The 25236-nt window shown below is 50.5% G+C and overlaps 1 protein-coding gene across 9 annotated transcripts in view; it reads right to left on the bottom strand.

Moving 5' to 3' along the window:
* FARP2 (FERM, ARH/RhoGEF and pleckstrin domain protein 2) overlaps window positions 1-25236 on the bottom strand; it is a 92933-nt gene that overhangs the window by 51801 nt on the left and 15896 nt on the right. For all 9 annotated transcript variants that reach the window (XR_006268222.1, XR_006268223.1, XR_006268224.1 and 6 more), the window contains one exon: window positions 436-540. Coding sequence is in view for 6 of the 9 variants with exons in the window: in XM_043462220.1 (XP_043318155.1) it covers window positions 436-540 (105 nt within the window). In the remaining 3 variants the exon portion in view is untranslated. The remainder of the gene's footprint in view (window positions 1-435; window positions 541-25236) is intronic.

Here is a 25236-nt window from a genome sequence, read left to right as displayed (position 1 = left end):
CGACTGATTGGAAAAGACCCCGATGCTGGGAAAGATTGAAGGCAGGAGGAGAAGGGGACGACAAAGGATGAGATGGTTGGATGGCATCACCGACTTGATGGACATGGGTTTGAGTAAGCTCCGGGAGATGGTGAAGGACAGGGAGGCCTGGTGTGCTTCAGTCCACGGGGTTGCAAAGAATCAGACACAACTGAGTGATTGAACAACCCTTGAAACGAGTATCACAGAAGATAGGTGCTACTTGCTTTTGTAAGTTGTGCAGAAGGGGTTCCCCTGTAGCTGCACAGAGGACATTTCAATCGTGCAGTCTGAGGGTCACAGCGTGCCCTGCCCGCATCATGCCAGCAGTTCCCAGGGCACTGGCCCAGGAGCACCACCGTCAGCATTCCGCAGCTCATCCGGAGCCTCTTTTCAAAAACACACCACAGCACGTACCCAGCAGGACTGCACGTTCTGAAACTCCAGGCCGAAGTAGTCACATTCTATCAGATTCAAGCGCTTCCACACCTGCGTCAGTAACACCTGGCCATCACACTTAGGCTGGGATGAGATAGAGAAAACAGGAGGAGGATTAATTACATGACCTTCAATAACAAAGGTTTACCAACGCTGGGCATGAGTCCTTCCCCACAGGCAAAACTTTGCTACCTTAACTTCTTGCTTCCCTCTCCCTTCTGATGAGGCTCACAAACTGTCACAGGGCAAACAGACGAAACAGGCTCTCCCTTCCCAGAAACTGACACCCAGTGAAGCTAAAAAGGCCTCAATCTGACATTCTCAGAGTGCGTTTAGTTACATTCTTTCATAATTTTAAGGTTACAGGAGCCATTTTTAGCCTCAGTAAACATATCATCAAAGGATCCCGACATTTACTAAAAAGGTGAGTCTTGTTTCCATGTCCGCAGGGGACCCCAGCTGTAACGCAGTGTCTGGCCGCCCCTCACACGGCCAGAGGGCAGCCCTCCCTCTGCTCACAAAGATGAGTTCCAGCGGACGAAAGGCTGGAGGAACAGAAGAGGCTGTATCTGTGTCCTCCGGGTGAGGAGAGTCCCCTAAGCAGAGCACAAAGGACAGACAGATTTGATGAAACAAAAATAAACATTTTCTGAAAAGAAAGACACCGAGCAAAGTTACAATCTTGAATTGTGCTGAAAAAACTCATGTCTCATGCTGCTCTTACAAACTGTGTGAAGAAATACGCATGGCTTCAGGCAGACAAAGGAACTCAAGCCCTCTGGTGATAAATACATGAAAACAGTGAGGTATCCCATTCACCCATCAAACAGGTTATGATGATGCTCGCAGAGAGTGGCGTGGCTGCGGGGAAACCACATTCACTGCCTGGAAGACGTGAAAACACCTCATACACACCTTTGTCCCAGCAACTCCACTTTCACTTCCTTCTGCAGATAACCCAGAACAGCTACAGAGCTAACACGCAAGGACAGACGGGCAAAGAATTGTAAAATTAGTAGTGATGGACGCATCCATAATTAAATCACACATCCCTCGAGAAGAACACGGAACTCTGTATGGACCATCATGGAACAGAGTCAGGACAACAGTTCAGTCAAGAAAAGGAGTTTCCGTCTCTATACACTGTGTCTCCCTTTCATAAAACACACCCTACTAACACACCACAGAGACAGCACACCCTACCAACACACCACAGAGACAGCACGCCCTACCAACACACCACGGAGACAGCGCGCCCTACCAACACACCACGGAGACAGCGCACCCTACCAACCCACCATGGAGACAGCGCACCCTACCAACACACCACAGAGAGAGCGCACCCTGCCAACCCACCACAGAGAGAGCGCACCCTACCAACCCACCACAGAGAGAGCGCACCCTACCAACCCACCACAGAGAGAGAGCGCACCCTACCAACCCACCACAGAGACAGCGCACCCTACCAACACACCACAGAGACAGCGCACCCTACCAACACACAATGGAGACAGCACACCCTACCAACATACCACAGAGACACCGCAACCTACCAACACACCACAGAGATAGTGCACCCTACCAACACACCATGGAGACAGTGCGCCCTACCAACACACCACGGAGACAACACACGCTACCAACACACCACGGAGACAGCTTGCCCTACCAACACACCACGGAGACAGCGTGCCCTACCAACACACCACGGAGACAACACACGCTACCAACACACCACGGAGACAGCTTGCCCTACCAACACACCACGGAGACAGCGCGCCCTACCAACACACCACGGAGACAACACATGCTACCAACACACCAGAGACAACGCAACCTACCAACCCACCACAGAGACAGCGCACCCTACCAACACACCACGGAGACAGCATGTCCTACCAACACACCACGGAGACAGCACATCCTACCAACACACCAGAGACAACGCAACCTACCAATCCACCACAGAGACAGTGCACCCTAACAACACACCACAGAGAGAGCGCACCCTACCAACACACCACGGAGACAGCACACCCTAACAACACACAACGAAGACAGCACACCCTACCAACACACCACAGAGAGAGCGCACCCTACCAACACACCACGGAGACAACACACGCTACCAACACACCACGGAGAGAGCGCACCCTACCAACCCACCACAGAGAGAGCACACCCTACCAACACACCACGGAGACAGCACACCCTAACAACACACAACGAAGACAGCACACCCTACCAACACACCACAGAGAGAGCGCACCCTACCAACCCACCACAGAGAGAGCACACCCTACCAACACACCACGGAGACAGCACACCCTAACAACACACAACGAAGACAGCACACCCTACCAACACACCACAGAGACAGCGCACCCTACCAACACACCACAGAGACAGCGCACCCTAACAACACACCACGGAGACAGCGCAACCTACCAACCCACCACGGAGAGAGCGCACCCTACCAACACACCACGGAGACAGCACAACTTACCAACACACCACAGAGACAGCGCACCCTACCAACACACCCCGGAGACAGTGCACCCTACCAACACACCACAGAGACAGCGCACCCTACCAACACACCACAGAGACAACGCAACCTACCAACACACCACAGAGACAACGCAACCTACCAACACACCACAGAGACACCGCACCCTACCAACACACCACAGAGACAGCGCAACCTACCAACACACCACGGAGACAGTGCACCCTACTAACACACAACAGAGACAACACACACTACCAACACACCACAGAGACAAGTCAGGAAGGCTGTGTGCTGCATCTTCAAGGGTCTGAGCAGAAGTGGGGGATGGGGTAAGGCCTGCCACGCTCACCTCAATTATTAACTAGTCCTAGATATTAAAGTCTAAATTTTCCATCAGCAGGCATGTCATTTGTGCGGTTAAGATATAATAAATATAAGTGGGGGGAAAGGGACATATCCGTGTTTAACCACCAGATTTTTTCCCTTTGTGCTCGGGAGGTGCTGAGGCTCCTGAAATGAGAACTGTCATTTGAAGGAATAAAAACCTGTCCTTCATCCTAGCAGGGATGCTCACGGAGAACCACGGAATGAGCACTCTGTCAGGACAGAGAGGTGAACTCAAAGTGATCTCCCTGAAGATACAGCTCACAGAGAACACAGATGCAGGCCTTCCGGGTCAAGGTCCTGTGACGTCCGCCCTACGAGCTTCAACGCACAACATCAACTAGAAACTCACTACACAAAAGATGGGATTCATGTAGGAGATGGGGAAATTACTGTACAGATATCAGTGGCCCTTTTAGGACAGAGATGAAGAAACAACCACATTTGGAACAGCAATGAAAGAGCTGAAATATCTTGGAATAAACTTCCAATAAAAGAGAGCCTTATGGAGGAAAGTTTAAACACATGATTATGAGAATCAGGGGCAGAGGTGGACAGCAGCCACCATCCTGGAGAGATACCCACAGGGACGTCGGTTCTCCTTCCGCTGCCACACAGACTCCTGGCAGCCCTAATAAAAGTACCAAGAGGGTTCTTTAAGGAAAGGATCGGCTCATTCCACAGCTGATATATTACTTTTTTTAGAATGCAAGAAAGGTCAAGAAAATTCTGAAAAAGAAAAGTAAGAGAGGATGAGCCTTAGCAGACAGTCAAATTGTTGAGAAACCATAGTAATGAAAACATCTGGTGCACGTCCGCACAGATGACTCAGGGGAACAGAGCGAGAGGTGAAGAAATAAACCCAAATACGTAAAACAGGTGAACGTCTGGTAACAGTGACATTTCAGATCAACCAGGGGAAGGAAGCAGACTATTCAATAAATTCCATTGGTTATCCATCTGGAAAAACTAGGTGTATCCTTATCTCACACACTAAGTTCAAGATGAATAAACTCTAAACACATAAGCACCTACCCACGTAAGGCCTGCAGTGAGATGAATCTGTCTGGTACTCCGTGTGGGAGAAGGCCATAGCAGCAGCTAACAGCCATCACAGGGGGTCTGAGAGACTGAACACTAACATGGAAACATCTGCACACAAGGGAACACTGTGAAGTCAGAAGACGTCTTCAAGACAAACGAGAAACTTTCAGAGCTCACATCACAAAGGGCTAATTTCTCTCAAACACGCGAACTGTAGCCGAATAGAAAATGGGCAAAAGGACAGGCTGCTGACAGAAACAGAAACCTAGGTGACGTTGAGACGGAGTTAGAGGAACGCAGATGGACTACACGGAGACCCACCTCTGTCCATCAGCCGGGCGGGGTCTGAAGGCGCCGAGTCGGGGAGTGGGGGAGAAGGCCCCCTGTGGGGTAGGGGGAGCAAACAGACCATCTCTGGAGCCCACGGGCCAGCCAGCTACCAAGACCGAGATGTCCGCCGCGGTCTTCAAGCCCCCACTCCTCGGAGCTCTCTCGGGACTCCCCGGTGAGGAGGACTCCACGCGCCACCGCTGAGGGGCCATGCCTGGAGGGGACTAAGATCCCACAAGGCACACGGCGCGGCCCCAAAAGACGTGTTTCACAGGTGCTGAGCCACGCGTGTAGAACAACGTTCGTCACCACAGCGCTTCTCACAGCAGACGGTTAATGCGGCCCAAAGCTGCAGCACAGGCCAGGCCGCTAGGCCGCTCTCCGCACGGAAGTGAGAGGAGCACCAAGGCGAACTGTGAGAACACAGCCGGCTGCAGAACGGCACAGGCGCCGCTGCGCAGACAGACACAGCCTGTAAACACACGTGCGGACTGCAGGGGGGCGCAGACCCTCCTCGGAAGGGGCACAGGGACCTAGGAATGACCGCTGGTTTTGGAGAACCGGGCCACGTGACAGAAAAGACACTCAAACCACAGAAGAACGGCTGGGTAAACGGACCACCTTAAAACCAAACTTCTAGACATCAGAGGACACTGGGAAGGCATGAAATCGGCAAGTCATAAACTAGATGTTTGGAACCCGAAAGTCCAACAACGGTCCACAAATCATAAGGGAAAAGAAGACAGTTCATCTAAAGAGAAGTGGGCAAGATATTTGAATAGGCACTTTCAAAGAACATATTTAATGGCCAATACACAGTAAGAAGGGGGCTTCACAGGTGACTCGGTGGTAAAGAACCTGCCTGCCAATGCAGGAGACGTGGGTTCAATCCCTGGGTCAGGAAGATCCCCTGGAGGAGGGCATGGCAACCCACTCCAGTGTTCTTGCCTGGAGAATCCCGTGGACAGAGGAGCCTGGTGAACTACAGTCTGTGGGGTCACACAGTCAGACACGACTGAGCAACTGAACACCACCAATGAAGAGAAGAGCTGCGCCGTGTGACTGCCCATGCTACACCAGAGCCCCCAGGACTCTGAAAGCAAGAGGCCCGGCGGTGCCGCGACTGGCAAGGACGCGCGTACACATGGCTGGGGATGTGAGGCTGCGGGTCTCTTGGGGAAAGTGACAGACAGGCTCCACCGAAGCCCCACACACGCCTGTGACTGCGCGGTCAGCCCCGGGCACACACGCCACAGGAACGTCTGTCAATGCAAACAGAAGCCGTGAGCACGGATGTCCACAGCAGCTTTATTTACAGCAAAAACGGAAACATCAGACAGGGTGGATAAATAATACGTGGTTTTGTTGACACAATGAAATATGACCCAGCGATGAAACAAAAGAAACCACTGCTTTGAGCAGCGATGCTGATCACTGAAGACGTCAGTGCCCATGCTGTATGATTACATTCGCAGCAAACTGAGGATCTGCAAAACCGCTTTACGGTCTGAAGATCAAAGCAGTGGCTCTGTGGGGGCTGTGAGGGCACAAGGGGGCCTCTGGCCGGCTCCCAGGGGAGGGGGCACGTGCACACACGTCGGCTCACCAGGCTGCACTCCAAGGGGCCGTGCGCCCAACTGTGTAGGTGACTCCTCAGTACAAAGGTCGCCACAGGGACAGCAGGACTCAAACAGCTCTGGGAGTTCAGGGAAAGCGACCTTTCACCTTTCACACTGATCCCTCCAGAGATGCTCTGAGGCTTCACTTCTGCCCGATGGTATCAGGACGTACAGTGCCCGAGGCACCTGGCTCCACCGCTGGACACTGCCTGGAATGACTTCCAGCCCTCTCCCTAAACCTTGCCCTGATCAATCTCCTCCAGTCAAGGGCCATTGCAGAAAGGTGACCCAGAACACAGCACACCCGAGAAGCCCAGGTCCAGCGGTTACCTAGAATGGACTCCCCGGATGCTATGACCTAAGAGACAAGGTCTCTGGGGGCAGGATGACACCCAGGCACGCGCCAGTCCCCTCTAGTCTGTCACAACCACGGCACCAAGCGCTCGACATGAAGGACAGAGAGGTTCCTTAGACACAGGCACGCAGAGAGCAGAAGCCGTACTCTGACTTGTGCTCAGCAATTAACAACTCACCACACACGCGGACTTCCAACAGAACAGGCTCTCTATGGGGACAAACGCTGGGTGCTTCCTGACACTTAAATTATTGAAACATTGCCAGGGGGTTCTCTGTGTAGAGTCATTTACATGACAGGCACTCAGACGTCTGTAAATGAATAAATCACACAATAACTGGAAAACACTTTCAGTTCAGTTCAGATGCTCAGTCGTATCCGACTGTGCAACACCATGGATTGCAGCACGCCAGGCTTCCCCGTCCATCACCAACCCCCAGAGCTTGCTCAAACTTATGTCCATTGAGTCGATGATGCCATCCAAACATCTCATCCTCTCTCGTCCCCTTCTCCTCCTGCCTTCAATCTTTCCCAGCATCAGGGTCTTTTCCAATGAGTCACTTCTTTGCATCAGGTGGCCAAAGTATTGGAGCTTCAGCTTTAGCATCAGTCCCTCCAATGAATATTCAGGACTTTTAGGATTGACTAGTTTCATCTCCTTGTAGTCCAAGGGATCCTCAAGAGTCTTCTCCAACACCACAGTTCAAAAGCATCAATTCTTCGGTGCTCAGCTTTCTCTATAGTTCAACTCTCACATCCATACATGAATACTGGAAAAACCATAGCTTTGACTAGATGGACCTTTGTTGGCAAAGTAATGTCTCTGCTTTTTAATATGCTGTCTAGGTTGGTCATAGCTTTTCTTCCAAGGAGCAAGCGTCCTTTAATTTCATGGCTGCAGTCACCATCTGAAGTGATTTTGGAGCCCAAGAAAATAAAGTCTGTCACAGTTTTCATTGTTTCTCCATCTATTTGCCATGGAGTGATGGTACCGGAAGCCATGATCTTCATTTTTTGAATGCTGAGTTTTAAGCCAGCTTTTTCACTCTCCTCTTTCACTTTCATCAACAGGCTCTTTATTTCCTCTTCATTTTCTGCCATAAGGGTGGTGTCATCTGCATATCTGAGGTTATTGATATTTCTCCCGGCAATCTTGATTCCAGTTTGTGCTTCATCCAGCCTGGCATTTAGCATGATGTACTCTGTATAGAAGTTAAATAAGAAGGGTAATAACATACAGCCTTGACGTACTCCTTTCCCAGTTTGGAAACAGTCTGTTGTTCCTTGTCCAGTTCTAACTGTTGCTTCTTGACCTATATACAGATTTCTCAGGAGGCAGATAAGGTAAGGTGGTCTGGTATTCCCATCTCTTTAAGAATTTTCCACAGTTTGTTGTGATCTACATACTCAAAGGCTTTGGCAGAGTCAATAAAGCAGAAGTAGGTGTTTTTCTGGAATTCTCTTGCTTTTTCTATGATCCAAGGAATGTTGGCAATTTGATCTCTGGTTCCTCTCCCTTTTCTAAATCCAGCTTGACTCATCTGGAAGTTCACAGTTTACGTACTGTTGAAGCCTGGCTTGGAGAATTTTGAGCATTACTTTGCTAGCATGTGAGATGAGTTCAATTGGATGGTAGTTTGAGCATCCTTTGGCATTGCCCTTCTTTGGGATTGGAATGAAAACCAACCTTTTCCAGTCCTGCGGTCACTGCTGAGTTTTCCAAACTTGCTGGCATATTGAGTGCAGCGCTTTCACAGCATCAACTTTTAGGATGTGAAATAGCTCAACTGGAATTCCATCAACTCCACTAGCATCCAGTGATGCTTCCTAAGGACCACTTGACGTCACATTCCAGGATGTCTGGCTCTAGGTGAGTGATCACACCATCATGATTATCTGGGTCGTGAAGATCTTTTTTGTATTGCTCTTCTATGTATTCTTGCCACCTCTTCTTAATATCTTCTGCTTCTGTCAATTTTTGTCCTTTATTGAGCCCATCTTTGCATGAAATGTTCCCTTGGTATCTTTAATTTTCTTGAAGAGATCTCTAGTCTTTCCCATTCTATTGTTTTCCTCTATTTCTTTGCATTGATCACTGAGGAAGGCTTTCTTCTCTCTCCTTGCTATTCTTTGGAACTCTGCATTCAAATAGGTATATCTTTCCTTTTCTCATTTGCCTTTAGCTTCTCTTCTTCTCTCAGCTATTTGTAAGGCCTCTCCAGACAACCATTTTGCCTTTTTGCACTTCTTTTTCTTGGGGAAGTTCTTGATCACGGCCTCCTGTACAGTGTGATGAACCTTCTTCCATAGTTCTTTAGGCACTGTCTATCAGATCTAATCTTCTCAATCTATTTGTCACTTCCACTGTATAATCATAAGGGGTTTGATTTAGGTCATACCTGAATGGTTTAGTGGTTTTCCTTGCTTTCTTTAAGTCTGAATTTTGCAATAAGGAGTTCATGATCTGAGCCACAGTCAGCTCCTGGTCTTGTTTTTGCTGTGATTTCAGTGTTGACCATCTGGTGATGTCCATTGTGTAAAGTATTCTCTTGTGTTGTTGGAAGAGGGTGTTTATATGACCAGTGCATTCTCTTGGAAGAACTCTATTAGCCTTTGCCCTGCTTCATTCTGTACTCCAAGGCCAAATTTGCCTGTTACTCCAGGTGACTCTTGACTTCCTACTTTTGCATCCCAGTCCCCTATAATGAAAAGGACATCTTTTATGGGTGTTAGTTCTAGAAGGTCTGATAGATCTTCATAGAACTGTTCAACTTTGGCTTCTTCAGCTTTATTGGTTGGGGCATAGACTTGGATTACTCTGAAACTGAATGGCTTGCCTTGGAAACAAACAGAGATCATTCTGTCATTTTTGAGATTGTACTCAAGTACTGCATTTCGGACTCTTTTGTTGGCTATGAGGGCTACTCCATTTGTTCTAAGGGATTCTTGCCCACAAGATATAATGGTCATCTGAATTAAATTCACCCATTCCAGTCCCTTTTAGTTCACTGACTCCTAAAACATTGATGTTTACTCTTGCCATCTCCTGGTTGACCACTTCTAATTTACCTTGATTCATGGACCTAACCTTCCAGGTTCCTATGCAATATTGCTCTTTATAGCATCGGATTTTACTTCCATCACCAGTCACATCCACAACTGGGCGTTGTTTTCACTTTGGCTCCGTCTCTTCATTCTTTCTGGAGTTATTTCTCTGCTCTTCTCCAGTAGAATATAGGGCACCTACCAACCTGGGTAGTTCATCTTTCAGCGACCTATCTTTTTGCCTTTTCATACTGTTGATGGGGATCAGGAAGCTTCCATAAGTCTCTTATCCTTAACCATCAGAGGGCAGACAGAATGAAAACCACAATCACAGAAAACTAATCAAACTGATCAAATGGACCACAGCTTTGTCTCACTCAATGAAACTATTAGCCAAGGCATGTAGGGCCACCCAAGATGGACAAGTCATGGTGGAGAGTTCTGACAAAACGTGGTCCACTGGAGAAGGGAATGGCAAACCACTTCCTTATTCTTGCCTTGAGAACCTTCAGTTTTGACCATAAATATTGACATCCAATCCAATGTCATTTGTTAATAGATGGGATAACCCACCACGAACAAGAGGACAAGTAACGTGTGAGGGACCACGCGGGCCACACAGAGATCGGGAAAGGGAAGCAGGAGGCAGAGTCATGGCATCCAGGCTGCTCCCGGACACTTGAGCGCCCTCCGTCCTGGCATCAGCGGTCAAGACAGCGAAAGGAAAAATAACTGGTGTGCTGCTGGACCAGCTCCGAAGCAGCAGCCAGCCCCCGACTCAGCTGTGCCCTCTCACGGCTTCCACACTCAGGGTTCACCTTCTGCTCCCAGAAATGCAGACGCCTGACCATCAGGTGGAGTGCGGTCCCCACAGTCTGTGCCTACAGGGGCGGTCAGAGGGAACAGGGCTGTCTGACCACATGGAGGCGCCCTGAGAGCCTGCGCCCCCAACAGACACAACCGAGCCTGACTTCACAGCCTGAATCAGGACTGGGATGCGAACCCCAAGCTGGAGAGACAAGGCACTAACAACATAACACAGAAAATACAGGTTACAAGTGTGCGGTGCAGGGTTTCCATTTTCCCAACTGGTCCCTGCAGCAGAGCTTGTCTCTAAGCTCATACATAAAGCATACTGTTAAAACTTTACATCAACAAAAGTACCATTAAAGATTCTGTCTGGATGGAAATGGGCTACAGAAGCTTCACTAACAAAGTACTTCTTTATTCTTTGTCTGCGCAGTGTGGGAAAATGCTTCTAGAAAATGCTTGACTCCGTCCTTCCACTTGTTTGTTCCATGTGCCCTTTGCAGCTCGTTTACCGAATGACAGGACCTCCATCTCTGCTCCTGTCACCAAACCCACGTCTCCACTGTGAGCCTCAGGTCGGACGGTTTTTCCATCTAATAATTAGATCAGCCCCAGACTTCTGCTTGCAAATCACACGGTGCAGCGACAGTGACTTTGTGACCCAGAGGCAACTGCAGCCCCTCGCGCTGCAGACCCTCTGAAAGGCCAGCAGCACTTCTGCCAGGCACTGAGCCCTTGCTCCGAAGCCCATTCAGGCCTGAGGGTCTCCGGGCTCCTCAGGCGCTGCGTGCCCAGGGCCCCTGCTCCCTGCACTGACGGCTGCAGGCCTGGAGCCCCACTGGAGTGCGAGGACAGGGCGGCCCCGCCTGCTCCTCAGCGGGGGAGTGTGTCTCTAAGGCCAGGCACGCATGTCCTAGGAGACCACCCCGAGAGCTCTCGTGTCTGTGGGCCCGCTGATGCCCCGCTCCTCCTCCGGCAGCTCCTCCAACCACTCAGCGAGATGGGCTCCAGACCCCAGACCTGAACCTGCTACCCATCTGTCAGTTCCAGCCAGGCCGCTGGGCCGCTCCCAGCCCGCACCCCGCTGCCTGCTCTGTGACCCGGATGGACCTGCAGGCCCTGCCCTCTGACCCGCCAGGGGCCGCACAGGAAGAGAGGGCCCGGCCCTGCATCGGGGGCCACGTGTGCGGGGCGGGGTGGGCCGCCGTCTGCTCTGGGCTCTGCCACGCGCCCTCCCCCTTCCCAGTTAGTCTCCAGTACTACTGAATTATCGCACGGCTCCCAGCTCAAATAGTGGATGGTGCCCAGACAGCACAGCCTAGAGCGGAGCGCTTACACTGGGGGAAACCAGATCCACAGCAAGCGCCTAAGTCCAAGTGCAGACGTCAGCACGACGCTGCTGGCCCAGGTGAGACTTAAACCTGGCCCGCTCAGACGTCTGGTCCACAGGTCCCTACTCCGGCCCAGCCACCTCTGGCAGCGCCCGTGAGCGGGGCAGGGGTGGCGGCCTGGGGACCAGGGGCGGGGCTGAGTCTCCTGACCGGTCCCCGAGGGTGGGGGGCTGCGGTGGGGGCAGGGAGGAGCGAGAGGGGAGCCCCTCTCCCTGCAGGAGGTGGGAAGGCCCGTCCCCGCTCCCCCAGCTGAGCAGAGGCTCAGCACACAGTGGGGGGGGGGGCGGTGAACGAGGCCTGTGCTCCCCGACGTCTTCACATGGGTTATGTCACCGGCGGCAGCCAAGGAAGCAACCTGCTGTTTCTCTGATGGGTTTCAGTTGCTGGGCGATCCACCTGCCATGTTTTTATTCCTTGTCTTTAACTCGGCATCAGGGAAAAATAAGACAGAGGGTGTACTTAGCTCAGCCGTGGATCTCCCGGCGCAGTGAGTCCCTTGGGTGCTCCTCTTCTTTCTTCCGCGTCCATGCAGGTCCAGCTAGCGTGCCTGTCCTGATGTGAGTGCACTTGGGGAGCCCACCTGCTCCCGGCCAGGACTGTGCTCACCCCAACAGCCCCACAGAGCAGAGGCCTGCCTGCAGTACCCAACTGTGGCCTTTAAAGAGGTCACTGGAATGATACCGATCAGCCTGGAACTTAGGCACTGACAACCAGGAATGAGCAGACGCTTAACACCAAAGGCCTGAAACAGGTGTGGCCCGAGGAAGCAGAGAGACGAATCCCCGATGAACAGAGCGGAGGTGGCAACCGAACCCAGAACAACTTCACATAAAGAAAAAAAGAAGATCCTCCAAAAGGTCAATGGAAGATGTCAATGTATTTATAAAGTGAGATTTCAAAGAAAAGGAAAACAACTAAGGAATAAAAGGGAAAATAAAAGTTCCTCCAGAAATTAGAGGTCAGCAGGCAGCCTGAACCGGACGGCTGAGGCCCGCGTGGACCTCGCGTGGACGACAGACACGGCATGCCTGCGGAGCTGGAATGCAGCTCAGATTCAGGGCCGCGAGTGAGCACCCACAGCCACGTGCAGGAGGGGAAGGTGGGGAAACGCTCTCCTGAGGACGGCAGAGCAGACTGGCATTTCCTCAGCCTCTTGCTGGAATCACTGAAAATCAAGAAGGAAAATTCCTTTAACTTTCACAGTAGCATTATTTCTAACACAACTTTTTGAAAAACAAAGTCCAATTTATCTGTTTTTCTTTTGTCACTTGTGATTTTGGTGTCATGTCTAAGAAACTACTGTCTAACCTGAGGGCATGAAAATTTACTTCTAGGTCTTCTCCCAAGAGTTTTACAGTTTTATTAGTAACTCTGACATTGAGGTCACTGACCCATTTTGAGGAGTTCTCGTGTGCGGTGTGAGGCAGAGGTCTGACTTCACGGAAGGATTTATTTCTGGGCTGTCAATTCTATTCCACTGACTATGCCGTCGTCCCTGGTATCCATGGGCCCTGTGGATCCGCAGATGCTCAAGGTCCCGAGGGGCCCTCCGGGTCTGCGGGTTATGCGTCCAGGGTGTGCCCCTGGTCGGGTGAATCTCCAGACACAGAGCGTGGCCTGGATCACTGTTGCAGCCATGTGACATGTCTCTCACTCGTGTGAGATCTCCAACTCTTCTTTCCTGAGACTGTCGTTGGTGTTCTAGGTCTCTGAATTCCCACATGAGTTTTAAGACCAGCTTGTCAAATTCTGTGAAAGAGCGGGGGTTTCGCAGGGTAACGTTCAATCTGTAGGTCATCGGTGGGTACTGCCCGGGTAACAGTAGTAAGTCAGCTGATCCACGAAGATGGAACATCTTTCCACTGGTTTATTTAGGTGTTTCATCTCTTTCCGTGGTCTTACAGTTTTCAGTGCCCAAGGCTTTGTTTCGTTTTTAACTACCAGTTTCACTGCAGCTCCAATGCATCTGGGACTGCGCTGAGCTGGCCCTGGTGATCGTCAGGATCAGGTCACCCCAAACGGGGATGGGTAACGGGGGTGACATACACGGCAGCACCCCCAGGCTCCCACAGCTGAGCTGCAAGCTCCCTTTCACTGCCTTTGGCTAGAAGCACCAGGAAGAGCTGCAAATAAGCAGACACTGTAATAAACACCATCCTATTAATACAATGCCAGTGAATATGCTCTCTAAACCAAATCTTTAATTTTAATCTTTAGCCATTCATTGAAGGCAAAAAGAAAAGCCAACTCATTTTCTCCTGACATTTGATTCTGGCATTTAAAATTCATCTTTAAAGATCATGTTTTTCAGAGACACAGAGTGAGATTCATTGAATTGTTTGTAGTTGCATGCAGGCATTTCCCGCCCCACAATTAATAGAGCTTTTCAGAGAAAACTCCACTCTTATTCTATTACAAATCAGTACTTCTAGTAGACAAACGCAAATGCAAATGGACAGAGTCAATTGTTTTAGGATGTTACACATATTGTGTTTAGTTTTTAGGAAAAAAATCCAATGTTAAAAATGATGAATATTTTTATAGCTGGATTCAACATAAATACCACTGTGATTTAAGTTTTAAAATATAGGAAAATGGATAGATAATACAAAAGCGACAATAATTTGACCATATGAATTTTAAAAAAATCACTGGATGGTAATTTAATTAGAGATTTATTGTGCTTGAGAATTTGCAATTTTTTAAAAAATTTATTAAAAATTTTTTTGGCTACACCAGGTCTTTGTTGCTGCCCCTGGGCTTGCTCTAGTCAGGGCGAGCAAGGGTGCCCTGTTCCGGTGTTCAGGCTTCTCACTGCAGTGGCGTCTCTTGTTGCTGAGCGGGGTCTTCTAGAATGCTCAGACTTCAGCACTTGCAGCTCCAGGCCCCAGAGCACGGGTTCAGTAGCTGTGGTGCTGAGCTCGGCTGCCCTGCAGCATGTGGCCTCCCCCCAGACCAGGGGTCAAACCTGCGTCCCCTGCACTGGCAGGCAGATTCTTAACCACTGGACCGCCAGGGAAGCCCCGCACAGGCTTTTCACAACTCTTACTTTGTGGGTTAAAACTACAGACTTCCTTTTTAAGAAATTAGTAGTTGACCACCAAGGAGCATATTTTGAGCTTCTTTTAATTTTTCCCCAAGAATTTTCTTTTTTGATACCATTGTAAATTCAACTGTTTTCTTAATTTTATTGTGGCACTGTTCATTGCTAATGCATTGAAATATAATTGATCTTTGTATATTGATCTTGTATCCTTCAGCCTTAATGAATTTGTTTAGTTGTTCTAACTGAGGAGACTGAAAAAGTTGGCATAAAACTCAACATTCAAAAAACTAAGAACATGGCATTGGTCCCATCACTTCATGGCAAATAGATGGGGAAACAATGGAAACAGTGAGAGACTATATTTTTGGGCTCCAAAATCACAGCAGATGGTGACTGCAGCCATGAAATTAAAAGACGCTTGCTCCTTGGAAGAAAAGCTATGACCAACCTAGACAGTGTATTAAAAAGCAGAGACATTACTTTGTTCTCGACAAAGGTTCATATAGTCAAAGCTATGGTTTTTCCAGTAGTCATGTATGGATGTGAGAGTTGGAACATAAAGAAGGCTTAGCACCAAAGAATTGATGCTTTTGAACTGTAGTGTTGGAGAAGACTTTTGAGAGTCTCTTGGACTGCAAGGAGATTAAACCAGTCCATCCTAAAGGAAATTAATCCTGAATACTCATTGGAGGGACTGATGCTGAAGCTGAAGCTTCAATACTCTGGCCACCTGATGCAAAGAACTGACTCCTTAGAAAAGACCCTGATGCTGAGGAAGACTGAAGGCAGGAGGAGAAGGGGACAACAGAGGATGAGATGGTTGGATGGCATCATCGACTCCATAGACATGAGTTTCAGCAACCTCTGGGAGATGGTGAAGGACAGGGAAGCCTGGCGTGCTGCAGGCCATGGGGTCACAGTTGGACACGACTGAACAACTGGACAACAACAACAAACAGCTCTGACAGGTTTTTGGTAGATTCCTTAGAATTTTCCATATTAAAGAAAATGTCATCTGTAAACAAGAGATGGTTTCACTTTTTCCTTTCCAATATGGATTCCCATACTTCATTTTTTCTTACTCTTTCCCTTGTTTTAATTGTCCTGGCTGGAACTTCCAGTACTGTGTAACTTAAAACTTCCCTGTACCTCAGTTTACTCAATTATAAAACAAAAACTAATAATAATGGTTAGGCGGGAAATTAAATATGCAAAATGCTTTAGAACGCACTCAGAAGGTGGTAAACACTCAATGTTGGTCATTAGATTGTACATAAGAAATGCAGCAAAAGCAAATGATACAGAAAGGTTCAAAGTAAAAGAATGACATGGTTGTACCAGGAATGTGGGAAATAACAACAAAAAGGAAGGGAATGTGAACGTTACAGAATACATGGTTGAATTTGGGCCGAAAAGGCGACTGAGACAAAAAAGAATTGCACATTTTATAAGAGGAGTACAGCGCTACGCCCACCAACATTAGTAACACAGCAACTTCAGGAGGTGAAAGGAGAAAGAGATGTAAACGTGCACACGGGGAGATGCCTGGTGGCCAGCGTGTGACGCCACGGTGAGCCTGCACACCACTCACAAACACAGCTGATCACCTGGAAGGTGAAATGGGCAACAGGCCAAAATGTCAAAGACATTATTTCTTGGTTGTAAGAGAAAAATACATTTAACTTTTTTCCCTCTGTACTGAACTGACTGAATTTTTTACAGTGAGCCTGTATTCATTTTATTATTTGAAAAAAATATATAAAAAACTTCCTGCAGTGGAAAATGCAAAAAAAAGAAACATTATTACTTTATACATTCAGTTGACCTGCATGATTAAAAAATAAGAACATTAATTCTAAACTGTAAAAATTCACAGCAATAAAAAGTTTGTTTTCTCCTGAAACACATTTGCCCTCCTCCAGCACTCTTAGGTCTCTCCCAATCTGATTCTACTAAATAAGGAAAAACTGAAGCCCCTTAGCAGAACCTGTGTTCTCAGCAAGAGTACCAGAGTCTCTCTCGAGATGTCTTTTTAACTCTTTATGTTACTATGCTAACAAGTCCAACTTGATTTAATATGCTTGATTTAAAGGGGCCCATGTTCCAACATATTTTCCAGAAGGAAAGCAACATCTAGAGCCTTAAAGTCATTTTAAGTTGTCTTCACTGAAAATTACTGCAAGAGGAAAAAAAAAAACTTTTCTTCTGCTACAAAAATCTAACTCCATCAGGTTCAAATATCAAAATGCAAATGCATTTTGCAAATATCAAATGCAAAAAAGCACAAGGTCACATATTAGTGGATTAAACATGCAAAAAATATAATTATGAGAAAACACTATAAATGTCTAAAATTAGAACAGAAAGAAAGGATGTATTTTTTATAATTAGGAATGTTAAAAGTTACTTTAGAGAAAGATCTTAGGCTGGACAGTGAAACTGGGATGGAAGTCTACACAGAGGCTTCTGAAGAGAGCTCAACCCAGGAGGGGGTTCGAGACCGAGGGCTGAGCAAGAAAATGTCAGTTTGATTTTCACCAGAAAACAGCCCTCGTGGGCTGGCTGGATCCTCATGGCCACAGTGGCAAAATCAAGTCGAGTTATATCAACTACACACTTACATGCGCAAAACTACAACATGTGTGCAAAGAATACCCTGAAGTTACATAAACTATACAATTACAGGTGCAAAACCACAACACGTGTGCAAAGAATACCCCAAAGTTACATAAACTACACAATTACACGCGCATAACCACAACACGTGTGCAAAGAATACCCCCAAATTACATAAACTATACAATTATACACGCAAAACCACAACTCATGTGCAAAGAACACCCCAAAGTTACATAAACTACACAATTACATGTGCAAAACCACAACACATATGCAAAGAATACCCCAGTTACACAAACTACACACACATGCAAAACTACAACACGTGTGCAAAGAACATCCCACAGCAGTCCAACAACAACAGTGTGGAGGCACCTACAGGTGTTCTTTATGTCTCTCTTTAATGACTAGTCAAAATCTCGCTAAAAATAAAAGCCCATCATTACTGCGACCCAGGAGTCAAGGAGCAGCGGGGTTTAAAGCGACCTCCATGGCCCACAGCCCGGACGACTGACCGACGTGCTTCCCTGCGAGGAGCTGGGGCTGCCAACCTGGGAGGGCCAGGACCTCCCCGGGGACCCGCCCCCGGCGCCCCGTGCACACTCCGTGGCCCCACAGTGCTGGTCCGTCCCCAGTCCTTCCGAAGGGGGCCCCACACCCCTGCCCCATCCCCTCTGTCTCTCTCCTGAGCACTAAGGGCTCAGCCACCCTGGTGTATCTTTGAGCTCCTGCCGCAGCACAAGCAGCAAGAAGGCCGGCTCACTGTCCACTGAGAGCCTGCAGCCGGACTTCCACAGCATCACCACCGAGAGCCCGCGGCCACTGGGCCTGTGCGGGTGTCCAGACCCAGCGTGGGCACGCCGTGCGTGTTCTGTCCTCCACTCCTGTTTCTTCACCATAAGCGGTCGGCTGCTGTGTCTCCAGCATCCCCTGACTTCTTCTTTTTACTTCAAATACACTATATTTAGTATTTCCCCAACCCTCAAATTCCTGTTGTTTTTTTAACTTCTAATATGATGTAGAAAAATTTGAAAATCACGTATTTGCTAAGGGGTTAAGACCCAGGATATATAGGAAAATTTTAAACTCAGCAACAAAAAACCAAACAACTGAATTAAAAAATGGGCAAAGGACTTGAATAGACATTTCTCCAAATAATATATACACACAAATAATATATATAATATATACACACACAAATAATATATATATATACACACACAAATAATATATATATATACACACACAAATAATATATACACACAAATAACATATACATATACACAAATAATATCATATATACACACACATGAATAATATATACACACACACACACAAATGGCCAATAAGCCCATGAAAAGATGCTCAGCATCTCTGATCAGGAAACGCAAACCAAAACCACAGTGAGATACCATCCCTGATCTGTCAGGATGGCTGCCATCAAAAAAGGAAGGAGGAGAGAAAGAATGCAAGGAAAAATTTGAAAGTAAAAGAAAAGACCAAGTGCTGGCAAAGACGTGGAGCAATGAGAAACCTGGTGCCTGTGGCTGAGAAAGCGAAACGGCGCAGCCACTGTGGAGACCAGCATGGAGGTCCCTCCAACACTTCCCTGGTAGCTCACTTGGTGAAGAATCCGCCAGCAATGCAGGAGACCCCGATTCGATTCCTGGGTCAGGAAGGTCCGCTGGAGAAGGGATAAGCTACCCACTCCAGTATTCTTGGGCTTCCCTGGTGGCTCAGCTGGTAAAGAACCAACCTACAATGTGGGAGACCTGGGTTTGATCCCTGGGTCGGGAAGATCCCCTGGAGAAGGGAACGGCAACCCACTCCAGTATTCTGGCTGGAGAATTCCATGGACTGTATAGTCCCTAGGGTCACAAAGAGTCGGACTGAGCGACTTTCACTTTCCAATGATTACAGTAGAACCACACGACCCAGCACTCCCAACATGGGGGAAACACTCAAATGAAATGGAAGCAGTGTCTCGAGGTGACATCTGAACCCCATGTTCACAGTGGATAAAACACGCCCAACTGTCCCTCAGCATCTGACCGGCTCAGCAAAGTGTGGTCCATCCACACAGCGGGACATCATCAGCCGTGAACGGGGGCGAACCTGACCCCACATGCTCAAGAACAAATGTGTGATTCCACTACGCTCACGAGGTGCTCCGAGGAGAAGAGTCACAGGTGGAGGGGTCGGGGGTGTGTGAGCGCTTCCTGGGGACAGAACTTCAGCGTCACAGGAAGAGGCGTAACGGGGACAACAGCGGTGTGCACAGGCCTGGTCCACCAAGCTGTGTGCTGAAACACGGCGGGTGTGCTACGTCTCTGATGTAAGCATTTCACTGAAAAACAAGTGTTGATCACACACTCACACATACCCACAAAATCCCTCAAAACAAAAACCCAATGGCTAAGCCTGATAAAACTGTGTCTACAAACACAATTTCCGCCTGTTAAACTGGAGATCGTGTGAGAACTGTCGCGGGCACCCGCCGCTGGGCAGGGCTGTGAGAGGGGCTCCTGCCCTCTTGTGGCCCCAGGGGCCACACACCCCTGGCTGACGCAGAACCCCCACTCCAGATACTGATCTAAAGGTAAAACCCAGAGCGTGCATGGAGATTCATTAAAGAAACTGAAGGCCAGAAAGCTCCTAAGGCATTAAAACCTTCAGGAGAAGTTACACAGAAACACGCTTGTACTACTAGAAGCATGTGTGGTCGATTCCAGGCGTGATGAGCTAACGTATACGAAGAGGCTGGCAGGACACCCAGGACACTGTGTGTGGCTGCCCCCTGCCTGGGGCGATCCTTGGCTGTGGGCCTTTCAACATCCTTTGTTTTTCTACAACAAACACATAAGACTTGCATGAATTGGTCTCGGCTGTGACCCAAACAGGCAGTGTCAGGAACCCAGCATGCCGTCCTGGCTGGTCTCCGAGGTGCCAGCTGTGAGCGCTTCAGTGGGGTGAGGCTGGGGTTCAAGGCTAATCCTGGGGGACACGCTGGTCAGGAAACAGTGAGAGGAACTCGAAAGCCACAAGTTATAAACACCGTACAAGCGGAGGCCCAGCATGCGCTCTGTGAAAGGACACGGCCAGCTGCCACCCTGCACTCAGCTTTCTGGAGAACCTCGTGACTTCCTTCAACTGAAAGTGATCAGTGACTCAGAGATAGGTCCCTAAAGACAGAAGACGAATCATGGGCCCAGCATGACCTAGAAAAGTCCACCTAGAAGCAGAGCTTGAAGAACACTGCACCGTCCTAGGGAGGGGTGGTGGTGCTTGTTCCGCTGGTTAGTCATGTCCGACTCTTTGCGACCCCATGGACTGCAGCACACCAGGCCTCCCTGTCCATCACCAACTACCGGAGTTTACTCAAACTCACGTCCATCAACTCAGTGATGCCATCCAGCCATCTCATCCTCTGTCCTCCCCTTCTCCTCCTGCCCTCAATCTTTCCCAGCATCAGGGTCTTTTCAAATGAGTCAACTCTTCGCATCAGGTGGCCAAAGTATTGAACTTTCAGCTTCAACATCAGTCCCTCCAATGAACACCCAGGACTGATCTCCTTTAGGATGGACTGGTTGGATCTCCTTGCAGTCCAAGGGACTCTCAAGAGTCTTCTCCAACACCACAGTTCAAAAGCATCAATTCTTCAGTGCTCAGCTTTCTTTATGGTCCAACTCTCACATCCCTACTTGACCACTGGGAAAACCTTAGCTCTGGGGGAGGGAGAGGGAGGAGAGGGGACAGTGTGGAGGGAGGGGGTGTGAGGGAGGCTGTGCTTGTTTTGTTCAGGGACTGCGTGAATGGGCTCAGGGAGGAAGGGGGGTCAGGAGGGATGGATCCGCAGAGGGAGCCCGCTCGGGAGGGCGCACATTCCAGAACCTGGTGGCTCTTCTCCAAGCCGCTGGCTGCCCATCCTGCCCAGAGTCACCTGAGGACTCCTCAGCAACACAGCAGGTTTTAAAGGTGCCCCTGGTGGCCCGGATGTGCAAGAGGTGAGCAGGGCCCACTGGAGGCTGGGTGGGGAGCAGGAACACGGCAGTGCTCTCAGCAGAGACGACCTGGCCGGGGGTAGAATCAGGACAAGCAGGCAGGAGACGGCCCGGCCCCAGAAGCAGCCTGCACGGCGGCAGGACAGCCAGAGACCCAGAGGATGGCCGCGCAGCGCCTGGGTAGCCGATGGCAAGGGAAACGGTGTAGCCCGTTCCCAGAGCATTCATGGACCTGGGCAGGGCGGAGACGGGCACAGCCCACAGCCACAGGGGCCACGCTGGGGACAGAGCGTGGGGAAACCTGCGCACGTGCACACCTGTGTACAACACAGACAAGAATTTCCGCAGCAGCCCTGCTCCTAACATCCAGACACTGTCCACCATGAGCAGAGCAGGCTCTAGCTCAGACGGGGGCAGGGGAGGGTGCTGGGTGGCTGAGCAGAGGCCTGTGGGGTGACCCCAGGCCTTCCTGCCCCAGCCGGTCCACGCGGCCCCCACAGGAGCAGACAGGCGCCTACATGTCAGGACGGGCCCTGTGCAGAGCTGAGCCCAGACTCGGAACATGTGCTGCCTCGAGCCACCCAGGCTGAGACCTACCACTTGGACCCAAGCTGCCCCACCCGGCGTCCTGAGGCAGAGAGGAGGCAGCTCGCCCCCCCTGGGGAGAGGGAACTGTGGGGGCACAAGCTGCAGGCCAAGTGACCCCGCGGAGGCTCAGGCGGCCGGGGTGCCCACCCCGGGCAGGCGGGCAGGGCCTCCCTGTGGGTGGCTGGGGAGGGCGGGGTGGAGGCTGAAGAGAGCGGCCACTCAGAGAGCAATCTGGAACTGCATCAGCTCAGCTCTCCTGGGCGCCCCCGAACAGAGGGCATCGGACTCTTCCTGGTCAGAAACGAGAGCGCCACGCGGTTAGGAGTGACGGTTCTGGGCATGGTGTGCGGAGCGGTGGTGGCAGGGGTGTCACAGGCCAGAGACATCGCTGGGTGGCCCATCTCCTGCCAGGGCGGCCAAGGACACAGGCCCGCCGGGCGTCTCAGGTTCTCAGGGGACGGCTCCCAGGTGCAGACCGCCCGTCGGCACGTGTCCTCCCTAGGACCCTCTGCTGAGACCCTGAGACAGCAGCCGTTCTCCAGAACATCGCGCGGGGACGGGCTTTCCCGGTGACGCTTCCTGATCCTCTTCCCTTTGTCATTGGTCGTCCTCGCTGGCTCATCCAAGGACTGCACACGCCAACCCGCAGGCGTGCGCATGTGCAGGCGTGTGCATGCGTGTGTGGACGCTTCAATGCCACAGCTGGGGAAACGTCCACACCCCTGGCCCATCTCATCCTGCCACATTCCTGGGCTTCACGGTCAAAAACGGAGACAAACTTTCTAAAACCAAATAACAGGTTTCCAGAGCTGGGCAGGATCACACGGAGGCTGTGTGGGCTGGAGACGCAGGGCTCTGGGCGAAGCCTGCGCTATCCCCACCTCAGAAGCTGAATTACTGGCTTCTCCTGAGATCACACCAAAATAAGTTCAGAGGCGGTTTCTCTGCCATATTTAGGGTGTTTGTGCGGGAGCGGCGAGAGACATCTGGCTATGATACTTTCTGGAATTTTGGCTATGTCTTCCTAGCCAGAAAGAAAACATTAAGATTTTACTGGAACAGCAACTTCAAGTCTTCCAGAATGGGACTTCATGACCAGGGTCTGTCCTCCTACTTGTCCCATATTCAAGCCAAAGCTTTTGCAATTCACAGAAAAGAAAAGGAAGCCCATTCCGGAAATTCTGAGTGTGTTAGGAAACGGGGAGCGTGGGCAAGCTTCGCGTTCGCTGGGCCCCCACCCCACCGGCAGCACAAGCGGGACACTCACTCCGGGGAGAGGCCCTGCCCAACCGCGCTCCAGACGGCTCTAACAGCCACCAAGCGGCACTGTCCACAGACCAGACAACAGCGAAGCGACAGCTGACCTCAGCCCCTGACTGGCCAGCGAAGGGCCCGGTACGTGCCCCCGCCCTGACGCTGCGCCTGCGGCCCAGGGCAGGCCCCTCAGGGGCACAGGCCCGGCACGGCCCTGCGGGGCGCCCGCCGATAGAGCGGGGAGCTGGACGCTTCCCACTGCCCACCTCTGCGCGCAGGGCCCGGGGGCTGGCACGGCCTCCAGACGGCTTCCCTCACAGATCAGAACAAAGACTTTCTGGAACTGAGGCCAGATCTCTAATTTAAAAACCATGGAATTCATTTAATTAACTGAAAACAAATCATGACTTTGCCAGATCAAAAACCTGGCCGCTGACCAACTGGGGAGCCAAGAATGCCATTGATAAATGCCCAACATCGCTTAAAATAAGTCACGGCTGAAGCTCCACCCTGCATCCGTCAGACAGACTCCTGCCCTTCCACACGAAACAGGAGTGACTGAACTAGTGACCAGTAAGAAGAACCACATCTTGCTCCATCATCTTACCTGACCGTAATAAGCTTAAGTTTGTTGCACATCTGTGAAGCTACTCACAGACTGGCAGCTATTACTTATAATAAGACACAGAAGCTGAAAATTCAGAGTCAGTAAACGGTCCTGAGTCTATAAATTTGCATGACCACGCTAAACGGAACTTCAGTATTTTCAGATATCACACAAGGCGGCCCCCGGTGTCTGCCAGCCTCAGTGCCCAGGCCTGCAGGCCCTGCCCCTGGCCTGCGTCCCTGGCGGTCCTCACCACTCTGGGGTGTAGAGACGTTCACTCCACGTGAGGTCAGGGGTTCAGCAAGACGCTGAGCTTCCCAATGACTCACCATCAATCCAAGGAACCATCCCCAAAGGGGACTTTTTAATGGTACAATTCTCATATTTGGGGCTCAAAACTTTCCTTTCTTAAGCCATTAAGAATTTTAAAAATTTTAGCTGAAACCACAATGAGACACCACTTCAAACCCACCAGGATGGCTAGACTCAAAAAGTCAGGTAATACTGCAGGTGAGAACGTGGGGAAACCGGAGGCCTTGCTGGTGGGAGGGAGACGGGGAGCCCCCTGGAAGGCAGTGGGCCACCCCCGAGCACTCACACGTGGGGGTCTGGCCCAGACACACGGACACGGGCGCCCCCAAGACGTGCACACGGACGTTCACAGCAGCGGCGGCCGCTGCACCCCGGGGGAACGGCCCCAGCTGACAGTGGAGGAGAGAACGGGGCTGTCGGTACCGTCTCGCCATTCACACGGTTCGCTGAAGCCGTGGTAGGCCAGGCACGAGCGGGGAAACGGGAAGAAAAGTCGAGGGGCCGCAGAGACGTCAGGCGCGCTGCACGCTCTCGTGGCTGAGCAGCGGACACGGCCTCAAGGCAACACAGGGCTTCTCAGGCGGGGCTTACACGTGTTTAGAGAGTAAACGTGGCCCGCGGCCAAGCAAGGAGGTGGTGACACGCACGCACAGGGGCAGCGGGCTCAGCTGACACATAACCGCAGCTTGACAAACGGCGGGCGGGAGCAGCTGGGCGGCCAGAGGGCCTGACTGTGGCCGTTTGATACTTTTCTCTCTCCCCACAGGCACCATGGAGTGCGATTCCTCCAGCAAAAGGGAAACAGTACCGCACACTCTGCTCCACAGAGGATCCCCGACACAGCATGCTTGGGGGGAGCTAGC

This window comes from Cervus canadensis, chromosome 2 (genome assembly GCF_019320065.1).
Source record: "Cervus canadensis isolate Bull #8, Minnesota chromosome 2, ASM1932006v1, whole genome shotgun sequence".
Classification (NCBI taxonomy): domain Eukaryota; kingdom Metazoa; phylum Chordata; class Mammalia; order Artiodactyla; family Cervidae; genus Cervus; species Cervus canadensis.
This window is presented reverse-complemented; position numbering and strand designations above follow the sequence as displayed.